The sequence below is a fragment of the Notothenia rossii genome, assembly GCF_949606895.1.
Source record: "Notothenia rossii genome assembly, chromosome: 3".
NCBI lineage: Eukaryota > Metazoa > Chordata > Actinopteri > Perciformes > Nototheniidae > Notothenia > Notothenia rossii.
In genome coordinates, this window is record NC_136901.1 from 23,316,399 (window position 1) to 23,328,993 (window position 12,595).

Consider the following 12,595-nt stretch of genomic DNA (forward strand, 5'->3'; position numbering starts at 1 on the left):
CAGTGAATGTACTTCGAATTTACCCTCTGTATGTGTCAATATGTCAATAAAATTGCCTTGCCTTGAATGATATTCACGCAACTCTTAATATTAGATAATTTGTTTTTAAGTGGCGATGGAGATTATTTGTTAACCCTGCTTTAAAGGATATTTTGCCTTTACAAATTGTGCGCTTTATCACTGCCTGGGTTTTGGTTGAAGTGCATCCAAATGCTGCTGCGTTTTCGCGTTTGGCTCATTTTCCATCTGAAAAACACGTCGTCTACCTGTCCTGTACCACTTGTTATGACTTCTCTCTCACCGCGCAGCGATCAGCTGATACGGAGCATAGAGAGAGAAAGCTGCGGTCCGCGGGGCTCGGCCTCCGCCTTCAGTCCTCACAATTCTTATTATTCCCGGGACCACTGTGCTAAAAGTCCCGCACCCCCCGTCTAACAGTACAGAAAGCGGCGAGATGCATGTCCTTAGTCAATGGAAAGATGTTTTTGTCCGATATTATAAATAACACGTCCCGGACGATCGGACGTGTGCTTTTTCGCACACTACATGTTGCCGCTCGCATAAAGCTAGCTGAAATTAACCAGCTAGATTTCACTGTTTCTCGTTTTTCTTCTTCTCACACTGCGCCTCCCATGAAGCTCTCTGGCTCCCCCCAAGGGAGGCGCGCCTCACACTTTGAAAACCGCTGACCTAGGCTGCATCTCAGGTCGATTAAATGGATTCCTTGCGTCCCTCACTTGCGTCGTTTCCCTGTGTTTAGTCCATAGGTCTAGTCCCTCCCACCAGGGAAGCATGGAGACACCAAGCGGCAAACTCTGGGGAACAGCCGGGACGCCAATACGGAAGTGCAACACACTGCAGTTCATACATGGGCCGCTAGGGACTGACTGCAGAAAGGAGCAATTTCCATAGACCCCCATGTTAAAATGCCCAACTTTACAGCAGAAAAAACATGTTTCTACCCATGGATGCAATAAATATTATTATCGATATAGTTAGATTCCACCTTCATGAATATGAATCTGTGAGTGAATTGTTTTCTAAAACAACCCTTTTATTGATATTAGGTCTTAAAGTTTTTGCATAAATTAGGGCGTGGTCACTTTGATGGACATGTACATGCCTCACTGTCAGCTAACAGCAACTTGTCCACTCTGCTAGGCTACAACCATAGAGGCCAGTGTTTCCCCTACCATTGTCTTACCTGCTTCAGGCTCTCTACACTTCTTCCTATTTATAACGGATCGCATGAACATAGGCTCTGGATTACTTTTCAAATGTCTTCACAACGGAGCCCCGCGCCCTGCCTGAAATTCAAGGTGTTTTTATTTTGTTTTTTATTTAAAAAAAAAAAATATATAGCACCAAATTTCAACTGAAGTCATCTATCTACGGTCACTTTTCCCATTGAACATGTGCTCTTTTATTAAATAAACTAAACGCCATGTTATTTATCCAATGTGTTCATGTTTCAGTGTACACTGCTTTGCGTATTCACATTCTCCCTCCGCTCTGTTTCTGAAGGGCGGGGCTCACACACACACACACACACACACACACACACGAATGCACACACTCGGGCTCACAATCAGAGACAAGAGCGGAGGAAAGGAGGAGAACAACAAAGTGTAAAAAAGTCAAACAAATCTGCTTTATTGGCACGAGCTCTGCTGTCTGCCCGTTTGTGTCCCCCCCAAGTTTCAAATTCGTTTATTATTATTGTTTAACCGCAAGCCGTTATCGTCACGGGAGAAGGACACACACAGCCTGCCCAGGTGGACGCGCGCGAACGCGACAACGAACGTAGCGTGCGCATTCTAAAAATAGCTCACAGATGGAGCAGGTAACCCGGTTTTGAACTACAGTATTGAGATGTGAGTTGGTTTATTCAGTAAATTAGCTCAGGATAATTGGATGTTCTGTCTACACCTGTTGATGTGAGGCTAATGCAGGACTTGCTAGCTTGATGCTACCGGCATTTAGCGGCAGTGACTCAACAAATTGCCACTTAAGATGTATCGTCAGCAATGTATGACAAGTAGACTGCTTGTTTAATGTTACACTAACACCAATAGCTCAATATGATCATAACACGATTGCTTTCATATCAGAGATCAGATGAGGTGGAGCTGCCTCCAGCAATAGAGGATGAGGCAGAGAGAAGCAGCAGCAGCACAGGGTTGCAGCAGGTATGTTATATGCTGTAGTCAGGTGATTTAAATGTATCAATGAAAGGAAGAAGTGTAGACAACATGATAAGAAGGGAATACAGTTTAAATTAAAGTAATACAGTATAGTGTAACACTGTACTGTATTACTTTTTAATGTCCAAATACATTTGTTACTGTACGATATCGATAACAATAATTCACAGCTCCTCTCTGCTCCAGAGGATAACAAAAATGTGGGCGCCCCGACATTTGTTTTCGAGCAGCACCCTGCCAAGGCAGTAAACCTAGGGGAAACACTGGAGGCTACAACGTTAGTTAGTCATAGTACTGTACTTGACCTTTTAGCTTTAGCCGTGATTGTGCCTTTTAGGGAATATTGTTACAAATACCAGACAATTAAGATGTCGTGCTGTGCGCTTGAATGTAGCTAAGGACGTAACCCTTTATACATACATATACATTTTAGTTTATGATTCAGCCTTGGGTAAGACGTTTATAGTCTGGCTATGATGCCCATAATGCTAAATAGGAGCAAATGTTAATAGGGGACCCAATTATCCCAGTGGTGGCCGCCGGAGCTAACGGAGCCGCAGGGGGCTAGCTCCAGCCGGCGTCCCGGAGCTAGGTCTTGTTAGGTCCGGGCGATGGAGTCCGTCGTTATAACTGGAGATCAAGGAATGCAGTGAAACGCAGACTTGGTTCGCCTGCTGTAGTATTAGCTAAATAAATTATGTTGAACAAGGCTTATTAAGCTGAACATCGCCACAATTGTTCTGCTATGTATCGGTACTTCGTTTAAATAGGGGAACTACACTGTTAGCAGTAACTTGGTATGCATGTATTTCATGTTAGCTTAGCTTCTTAGCCTGAGCTAAGTCTGTTTACTTCCAGTTCGGAGGCAGCAGGTCCCGCCTCGGCTCCGTCTCTTTGCCCTTATTTGGAGCAGGCTGGAGTAGGCGGGAGTTGAACTCTGACGTCACTGTCGAGCCGTTAGTGACCGACTCCGCCTACTAAGGGCTTCTCGGCAACTCTGCAGAATCCTATGGGTGACGTCACGGACACTACGTCCATTTATATATACAGTCTATGGGAGAGACGCAAGGAAACCACGAGAAGCAGGAAAATTAGTTTTAAGAGCAATGGGACGTCCTTTCTTCCGGAGCTTCACATGAAGCGACGTCCATTTGTGATGACACCGCACAGCTGATGTCTGACAGCAGCTCTGTCCCCGTTGTTTTCACAAACACCCCCGCCTCTGTTAGTACACATTTACTGGTCATCTATTGTAGACCCAAATAAATATAATAAGATAAGAACTCATCCTCAAAAAAGATAAACGCCATTCTTAAAATGTATGAACCAAAAAAAGTGATCATGAAAATGTTTCCAATAAATTAATACAATTATTTTGACCACTTTGTTGTTCAGATATATCACATATTTGTAACTAAATGATACATTAATTGAAACAAAACACAATATAAACTGAGGAGTGAGTCCCGTGAGTTTCATGTATTTTCTTCACTCCGCTGGGAAACTGCTCTCATGTAAAGAAGCATGAGATCAGTGCATGCACTGCATCGTCCAATCACTGAGCAATACACAGTAAAGGGGCGGAGAGAGTATCTGAGGATTTCATCGGAGGATGGTCTGGTGGTTCCTCCACTATCGCTCCTCCATTATCGCTCCTCGCTCCTCGATCCTCAGTCCTCCGGCAGAAATAAGAGCCATGGGATGTTACTCAACATGGCGCAGACAAATCAACTTCCAGTGAGATCGAGGAAATGAAAATAGTCGACCTGAGACGCAGCCCTAGAGTACCATCCTCGGCACCACAGGCCAAACAATATGGCCGTCTATCCTTAACATATCCCCTTCAAGCTCTCTACATGGTGCCTTCTAAATTCCAATTGGTTTGTGCTTTCCCCTCTTTTCAAGGAGCCACATTTGCCTTTGCCTGCCCAAACACTGTTTCATTCCTTACTTGCACTCTCCTCTTTTTCTCTGCTCTCCATCCATTCTCTCATTTCTCGGCCCATGCGTTCACTCAAAGTGTCTGAAAATTGAAAATAGCTGCAACCTCTGCGGTCTCTCTCTCCAGCCCACAACCGAGAAGTAGAGAGGTTTCTTGTGTGTGTGTCTGTGTCTGTGTCTGTGTGTGTGTGTGTGTGTGTGTGTGTGTGTGTGTGTGTGTGTGTGTGTGTGTGTGTGTGTGTGTGTGTGTGTGTGTGTGTGTGTGTGTGTGTGTGTGTGTGTGTGTGTGTGTGTGTGTGTGCGCATTTAAGGGCAGGAAAAAATGCAAGCCAAGTGATTATTTAAGATTCACACTGTGTTTCTGGACTAATGAGGTGGCGGTTAATTGCTAAGTCCAGACAGCAGCTCTTTGGCGCCGTCTGGCAAACTGTGCAGAGAGAGGATGGAAGAAGCGAAGATGTGGGAGGAGTGAGTGACAACGACAAACAACATATTTTAGAGAATATTAGCAATGAAAAAAAGCTGGTCCGACACGTTTATCTTTCTACACTTGTCCATTTTTTTTCTCTTTGATGTTTGCAGCTCTGCTTATCATTCCACCTTAGTCTGGGGTGGGTCATTTCAAAGGGTGATGAGAACATCTGAAACCTAAAGCTTCCCCTTAAGGCTGTCCTGATCCATGCTGTGCTGTACATAGAGTCCATGTTGAAGCAAGAGTGACCTTCATCACAACAAACAGCCTGACAATCGATGTCAGGCCTAAACCAAGTGCATTAGACACACTGTGATGAAGGATTCACAAGGTTATTTTGATCAGAGACCAGTAGCCATCTTTGATTTTCTTTTCTCAGATTTCTTGTCTCTCCTTTCTGTCCCCAATCTTTTCATGTACCAAACAAATGATCACCTGCAGAGTTGCCAGTCAGGATGAGAGGGAAATGCATTTCAGTAATCAGCTTTCATTACATTTGGGTGAGGAGAGAATACAAGAGCAGGTAGGCATGACCAATGCCTGTTGAAACCTATCAAGCCTATTAGGTAGCAACAGTAGGCTAGTAAAAGCAACGAGTGCAACACTTAGTGAGCCGCTCTAAGTCCTCTAGGATTGTTGAAGGCAAGTCACTTCATGTTCTGGCTGCCCCTATTTCAATAACGGAGCTACATTGAATGCATATCCAAACAAAGATGTCAATGTACTACTTGAATGTACGTTTTGATCTAGCACAAAGTATCAAAATATAGTGGAACATTTATTTTTTACTAAGAGTAAAAGTGTCATATTTCCACCACAGTGGCAACATGCCATTTCTAACAAGGAACAGAAGACCTATGTGCCCATCAGTTTCTCTGAGGCCTCATTAAAGAAACTCCCAAAGACTAAAACACTAGCTTATCTCAGTTTAGGAAGGCATGAACATAATCATTTGAACTTAGAGAACTTTTGCAGATCAAAGCTAACCGAACAAACTCCCAAAATAAGAATCCTAAATCAGGCCCTGCACTGAATAAAAAAAAAAAACGATACACAGACTCCAAGACCATTCATCAGTCAACACAATTGAGTTTTCTTTCCTTGAAATAAATAAGTCAGATTTTTCATTGTTAAATTGAACGTCTCTCTTTTTAAATCCATAACAGCAAGATGATGAAACTAGACAGTGATAGGAAGAGTACCAGTTGGAAAATGTACAGTTAAAGTTACATGAGGAAGTCTGATATAGGAAACAGCCTAGCAATTGCTTTTGAAATAGGAAGATGTTCCTATATTTGAAACCAATGTTAAGATAAGCAGTTAAGATGTTTTTCTGAGGACCATATACTCAAGTGTTATGGCCAATCTATACATACCCAGAAAAACAGTGCAGTAATATAGAGAGAAAATAAAAAGAGATAAGGGATTGTGAGGGGCAGATTGAAATCAGCAGTGGACACAGTGGAACTCTGTACTCCATTAGTATGCCTGACAGCACAACTGTATGCACCCAGGCCAGCAGCTGGATTCATTGTCTACATGCCCAGCAAAGCTTACGGTTAAACAAAGGATTGCACAGACACCGCCTGCTCCTCCCAGTGTTTCCCCCTCTGTCTTTCTCCATCTTGTTGTATCTTGGTTTCTTTCTCACTCACGTAATCAGAGAATGAAAGAGTGAGTGAGAAGGAGAGAAACAAAGCCCTCGTACTGCATGCACTTACACAGCATCTCTGTCTGAGTTGGTTCCAGATGAATAAGGCAGAATACCAAGTGGCCCACTTATATGCTACGCAGAGACAAATAGACCAGTCAATCACTGCAGGCTGCTGCTGAATAACAAATGCTCTCTCTGGTTGTGTGTGTTCGTTTAAGAGTAGTATAAGACCGTTTTTTTACTTTCTGTTGCGCCTTAAATGCATCTGTGCGCATAAATACAGTTGGTGCAACAACCTCATATTTGTTTGCCAGGTTTCTTTTTTTTTTTTTGTGTGTTATAGCTCCAGCTGTTCTACTAATTAATGAGAGGCTGTTTTTAAGAAATGAAACTAAAAATGGTTGTTACAATACTTGTGTTTAAATGTGGCTGCCAAGGTCAGTAGACTGTGTGTGGAAAGCAGGAATACCACATTTAACATCTGCTCATTCCTCCAAGTCATGCTTCATGCAATAGCCTCCCCAGAGAGCAGTGCAGTAGGCATATCACAGCAAACTGACCAGCAGAAGGGGTCACAGAAGAGGTGCACACAGTACTTCTCAACACAATAGAAGCTTTATGCACTGGAATTGGAGCCTCTGAATTACATGAAACACACAAACACACCCAGCCACCACAGTCTGAACCCAGCAACATGGCAACTCAGAAACTTGACAATTTTATTAAACAAGAGTGAGCAGCAGACAGCTTTCCTTTATCTACGGGTATAAGGCAACAGAGTCAACCCTTGGATATAGTGATCACTTCCAATACAGACATTCAGCCAATCAGACTCAAGGATTCCTTATGTCTGTATTTTTGTATCTGCCATGCTATGTGGACACTCATGAATAAAGATTGTCAATACAACATAGGGTTATAAGGAGGAAAGAAGGAGGAAAGGAAATGTACAGTTTTATTAAACATGCCAACATTGTTTTTCAGTTTCAGTATTGGTTATTAGCTACACTTCCTTTCACTTAATAAATAAAATGTATATACGTGTTTCAAATAAACCACATTACCTGTGCTCATGGTATCGATGTAATTTGGTTGTGTGTGTAGACGGTGGAAGCAGGGAGAGGCATACACGTGCCTTGATCCCTGCCGAGTCGACGCACAACTGTTGATTGGTGTCAGTGCCAGAAACACTTTTTAGGAGCGATGCGCTCATGGTATAGATGTGGCGCATACATCTTAGTTCCTACTCTTTTCCCTCACCCTATCCTAAGGGAGTGCATGTACGTAGACACGTTGTGCCTCTCCACCTCTGTTCCTTACTTCTTACTTACTACTCTTTTCCCTCACCCTATCCTAAGGGAGTCCATGTACGTAGACACGTTAGTTTTGCTGCTATAGGCTTAGACTGTCGGGGGACACCTTACTTCTTCCTTCTGTCTGTCTGCACCTGTGTACTCCCATATTCCGAATAACCCAGCTTCCCCCAAATTTCTTTTTGGTGTCTATCTACGAGTCCTGTATCCGGGGTCCTGGATTCTGAGTCCTGGATCCTCTATCCTGAGTACTGGATATGAGTCCTGGACTTCGAGTCGTTGCTGAACCTGTCACTGCGGTCCTGTGTCATGGATCCTGAGTCATGTGTCCTGGATCCTGCATCCTGAGTCCTGGATCCTGAATCCTGGACCCTGTGTCCTGGATCCTCTATCCTGAGTACTGGAGTCCTGGACTTCGAGTCGTTGCTGAACCTGTCACTGCGGTCCTGCCTGACTCTCATCATACTACTTCCCTGATGGCTCCCACAGGATAGTTGACATCCTCATTTGGTCTACCTACGCTGCAAAATGTATTATCTTTTCGATTTACACACGGCATCTATTGCACGTCTGTCCGTCCTGGGAGAGGGATCCCTCCTCTGTTGCTCTCCCTGAGGTTTCTCCCATTTTCCCCTTTAAACTGTGGGGTTTTCTCTGGAAGTTTTTCCTTGTACGATGTGAGGGTCTAAGGACAGAGGGTGTCGTATTGTCATACTGATATTCTGTACAATCTGTGAAGCCCACTGAGACAAATGTAACATTTGTGATATTGGGCTATATAAATAAACATTGATTGATTGATTGATTGATTGATTGATTACCAAGCAAACCAATTTTAAACTGTTGGACCTGAATGCATTTTGGATAGTATAAAACAAAAACAACAGTGCAATCAGAAAGCAATATCTGCATTTTTGATGAGACATGGGAGGGAATGAACATGAAGCTTGCTTTAAATAACACCTGGGAGAAATCTATGTAAGAGCTGCCCTGAGCGTGGCCTCATCAATACCATCAACCAAAGTGAATAACCTCGGGATAATCCCGGATTAGAACTACCATCTCAACATGTCACACATTATTTTGCCTCCCCTCTGGGCATTGTATTGTGCGACTTCTCAAAGACAACACAATTATGTTTGAACAATAAGCCTGGAGTCATTGATATAGGGAACCTTTATATATAGAGCACAACAAATGGCAATATAACAAATATAGGGAATTTGTGCACTAATGTTAAGTAAGCAACTAGTTAAGGTCAACTAATGCATCTTCCTATTCAATCCTTCAGATATGAAATCCAATAACATAAATACCTCATTTCTAATAATAAAAAATACAATGCAAAATAATGAACTATTTTTATTCCAGATATCATCAAGTGTTGGCTGTCACTGAGAGAGATGACATCTACCAAAGGCACATTACTTCTGTTTATTTTTGGATGGATCAATGATGTTACAAAAATTATGCAAATTGAAACATTTATTTATATATTTATTTCTACTCCATTCAACTATGAATCAACCTTCATAAATAATAACAATCTTTCTACCCAAAGTGAAACAGATGACTGGCCTTAAATTGAGGAAAAAAAGGCTTCTCTCTATTAAATTAGAAACGTAGTGTGTGTCGTTGGCTGTGGATAACTGTGTTTCATATTTCATATTGTATTAAGCAGTGTAGTCCACACACACAAGCACACTTACACAGTGTATACACCTGAGGCCCATTCTAGGCTTTGTCTATCATGGCCATGGAGGAAGGCCACCCACAAACCACAGTGTAAGCAATGGTGGAAGGGTAATTATGCTAATGTATAATTCCCCTTGGTGAACCAAATGCTGGGGCTATCACTCTATTCAAGTCTTTCATTATTCTTTAAAAGCAAAATAATTTACTTAAAAGAGAAGCAAATGCCTGCGTCAAAGACACTATAAACAGCACACGTCGGCAAATAGTGTGTATGCTTGCAGGTTATTGAGAAGGTGTGTGAGAGTACTTCATTTTCACAGTATGGCTGCTGAGAGAGAGATAAAGAGTGTGATCACATGGCATGCTGGCTCTTTGGGATTCATTTTACTGGGCTATTTCTGCCCCTTCTTTGGATGACATGCATCCATACCCTTTGCAAAGCTACAAAGAGATGTAACCCATACACCAGTCTCACTCTCATTATGCATGCAGACACAGGAATGTAGGATGCAATCTATTTGATTTATACGACTACAATAAAACAATGCTACAATGAATTAAACCATTTCAAAGGCGTCCATTTCAGACATGTATGACGCCATATGGAATAGCAGGGAAGAGATATTTAACACTGGAGGGAAGAAAAAACACAATTATACTGTTTACTATGAAAATAAATATGATGCAATATCCTCCACACCTGCAACATCTGTTTCATACACAAATAAAAAATGCTCCCCAATGACCTACCTTAGATTTCAAAGAAGGTTTAAGGAAAATTCCCCGAATGTTGGAAGGCAGGTTCAGATAACTGTCAATTCATTTGTTCAAGTCCAGGACACAGAGCTGCTTGTGTGTCAAGAAAGTACGCAATGGCAAAGAGAAGAAAGCGAAGATGGTGAAGAGAAGGAGCCAAGAGTTTAACTTGTGGAAGGCTCTCAAGTTCAAGAGAGGAAACATGTGTTCCAAGTTCCAAGATGACGACAGAAGGGCAGGTCGGAAAATGTGTAGATGCTGTGAGGAAGGAAAGGCAGTAGGAACCAACTATAGCAAGGCATGCACTCTGAAAGAGACTGACACACTGTGGTATAACACATATTCGTACACATTAATTGTCCTATTTGTGTCCTATAAATGTGCTTTTCATGCATACATTGTGTTATACTGTAGTATGGCAATCCCTAACCAAGAAAACATAGCAAGATAAAGAGTGGGGGGAATGAACATTAAACAGCATATCACCAGTACTGTTCAGAAACAAAAACAATAATAAGCTAGTGTCAGTGTTGGTATTTCATGTGTGAGATTAAGACGCAATTTAGAACTGACTGCTAAACCAGACAGATCAACCTACATAAATCATTCTTTGTTTGCTCTGCATTTACATGAGTTCAGGCTGCTGGTGAGGTCCTTCCCTCCACTCTACACACTCTCAAAAATCAGACACACATCTATTAGTTCTCTGCGCCGAACACATGTTAGTATTCTCCCCGCACAGTTTTACCTGCCATCTTTGAAGCCAGCTCGGTAACTGGGAACACTCCCAATGGGCAACAACTGAAATGCAGGAACCATCACCCCATCTCCTCTCATCATGTACTCTCCTCTCTCAAGGAGCAGGGGTTCTCCCTGCTTATCTCGGCATGGCTGTCATGCCGAGGGAGCCGCTATTATCGCCATCTCCTCACTTCAACTCTTCCAAGAGCCAAAGCAGTACCTTGCTAATCATCCCCTTAATGTCATGCACAATCATATGCTGCAATGCTAACATGGCAACCAGCATGACAACAATTAAAGATAAACTCCATTGCAACAGAACCATAGGGTGGTTGTAACGTACAGAGGCAAGTGTGAGGGTGAAACAGCTTAACTGTTAACTTAACTCAGCACCCGATACTTAATAAGCAACCAAGGACTTATGCAAACAAGTCTATTAGCCTGTCACCCTGCCTCTGCCCTGTTCAAATCAAGCCTTTGGGGAGAGCTGAATGCTAATTGTATATAAGCTCATGTTGAGCTCTGCTTCATATGCAATCTATACAACACAGTATTTCCATATTAACATATCTTTATCATCAGTCCAGTGCAGTTTCACCAGCTGTATGTGTAATTATAGTGCTTTTCAATGCACCTAGTACACAGCTTATAATGTACACAAATATATACAATGTAGCTTTACAGGGAACTGAGTATTATCACAATACTGAAAGAAAACACACAATCTAGGAAATAAGCAACCCACTGACAATAAACGTATTTCTCCCTCTCTCCATACTATCCTTCCTGAACTATCCTGCTGCCAGCCGCCCAGCAGGTGAGCAAATGGCAGGGACTCAGGACTTTAATCACAGTTTCTCCTCGCAGCGTGTGTTAGCGGTGCCTCAGGAGCAAAGCAGCCAGTCACTGTAGGTGTTACTATGACTGTCGTGCAAGTGATAAAACATTTAAAAAAGAGGAGTGAATGTAGAGTGCAGCAAAATCTGTGACTCCCTGCTGAAGGGAGGTAATGGGGCCTTGTTGACTAATATTTAGATTTCAATATTTAACTTGTTGGCAGTGATGTGTAACAAGTTTTCCAAAAACCTTTGAAGAAGTTACAGCACACTCTCAGTGCCACACAAACAGCAGAATAACACATTGAAACTTTTAGCTAGTACTAACGCCAGAAAACCACCAATACATATTAAGCTGCAGCACTCACCCCAGCCATACACAGTTAAACCATGCCAGTCAGAAGAAAGGTTTCACTTACGATCGTTGCAAAATGAACCTCCATAGGACGTCATGGTGCAGTCGCAGGTGAAGCCCTCCCACTGCTGGAGACACACCCCCTGATGGTAGCAAGACTCCTCCGTACAGGTGGTACTGGGTCCTGGAGGAAAGACAATATAGTTAAATATACATTTATATACCCATCCCTCCTGTTTATACTGGCTATTTAAAGTTTCTCTCATGGTTTCAAAGCAAAGACATTTATTCAGAGATTTATCTGAAGTTCACACAAGGCTCCAGCAGTCCAATTTAGACAAATCAAGTGGATATCTTCCAAAGTTACAGGCTTTTTAACAACAAAAGGCCCTCTTGTAACAATCCCTGCAAAGCAACTCAATAGGGAAACTTACACTACAAAGGCCTTAGAGCTTTGGAGAATTCACTCCATTTGCCTAACTCAGATTTTTGAGGCTCCATAAGAGTTTCATTGTTGTCCCAAATAACTGTGGATTTACATTGAGAGTGCAACAGAAAAGGATTTGCTAATGGTCAGAATACACTTGGGGTATGGTAATACCAAACAAAAGCTGCTTCAATATTCACA

At 42.3% G+C, this 12,595-nt stretch overlaps 1 protein-coding gene across 8 annotated transcripts in view; it reads right to left on the reverse strand.

Annotated features, from left to right (window-relative positions):
• Positions 1–12,595, reverse strand: part of nrxn2b (neurexin 2b) — a 667,491-nt gene that overhangs the window by 238,121 nt on the left and 416,775 nt on the right. For all 8 annotated transcript variants that reach the window (XM_079668270.1, XM_079668273.1, XM_079668275.1 and 5 more), the window contains one exon: positions 12,032–12,151. In XM_079668270.1, the coding sequence (XP_079524396.1) occupies positions 12,032–12,151 (120 nt within the window). The remainder of the gene's footprint in view (positions 1–12,031; positions 12,152–12,595) is intronic.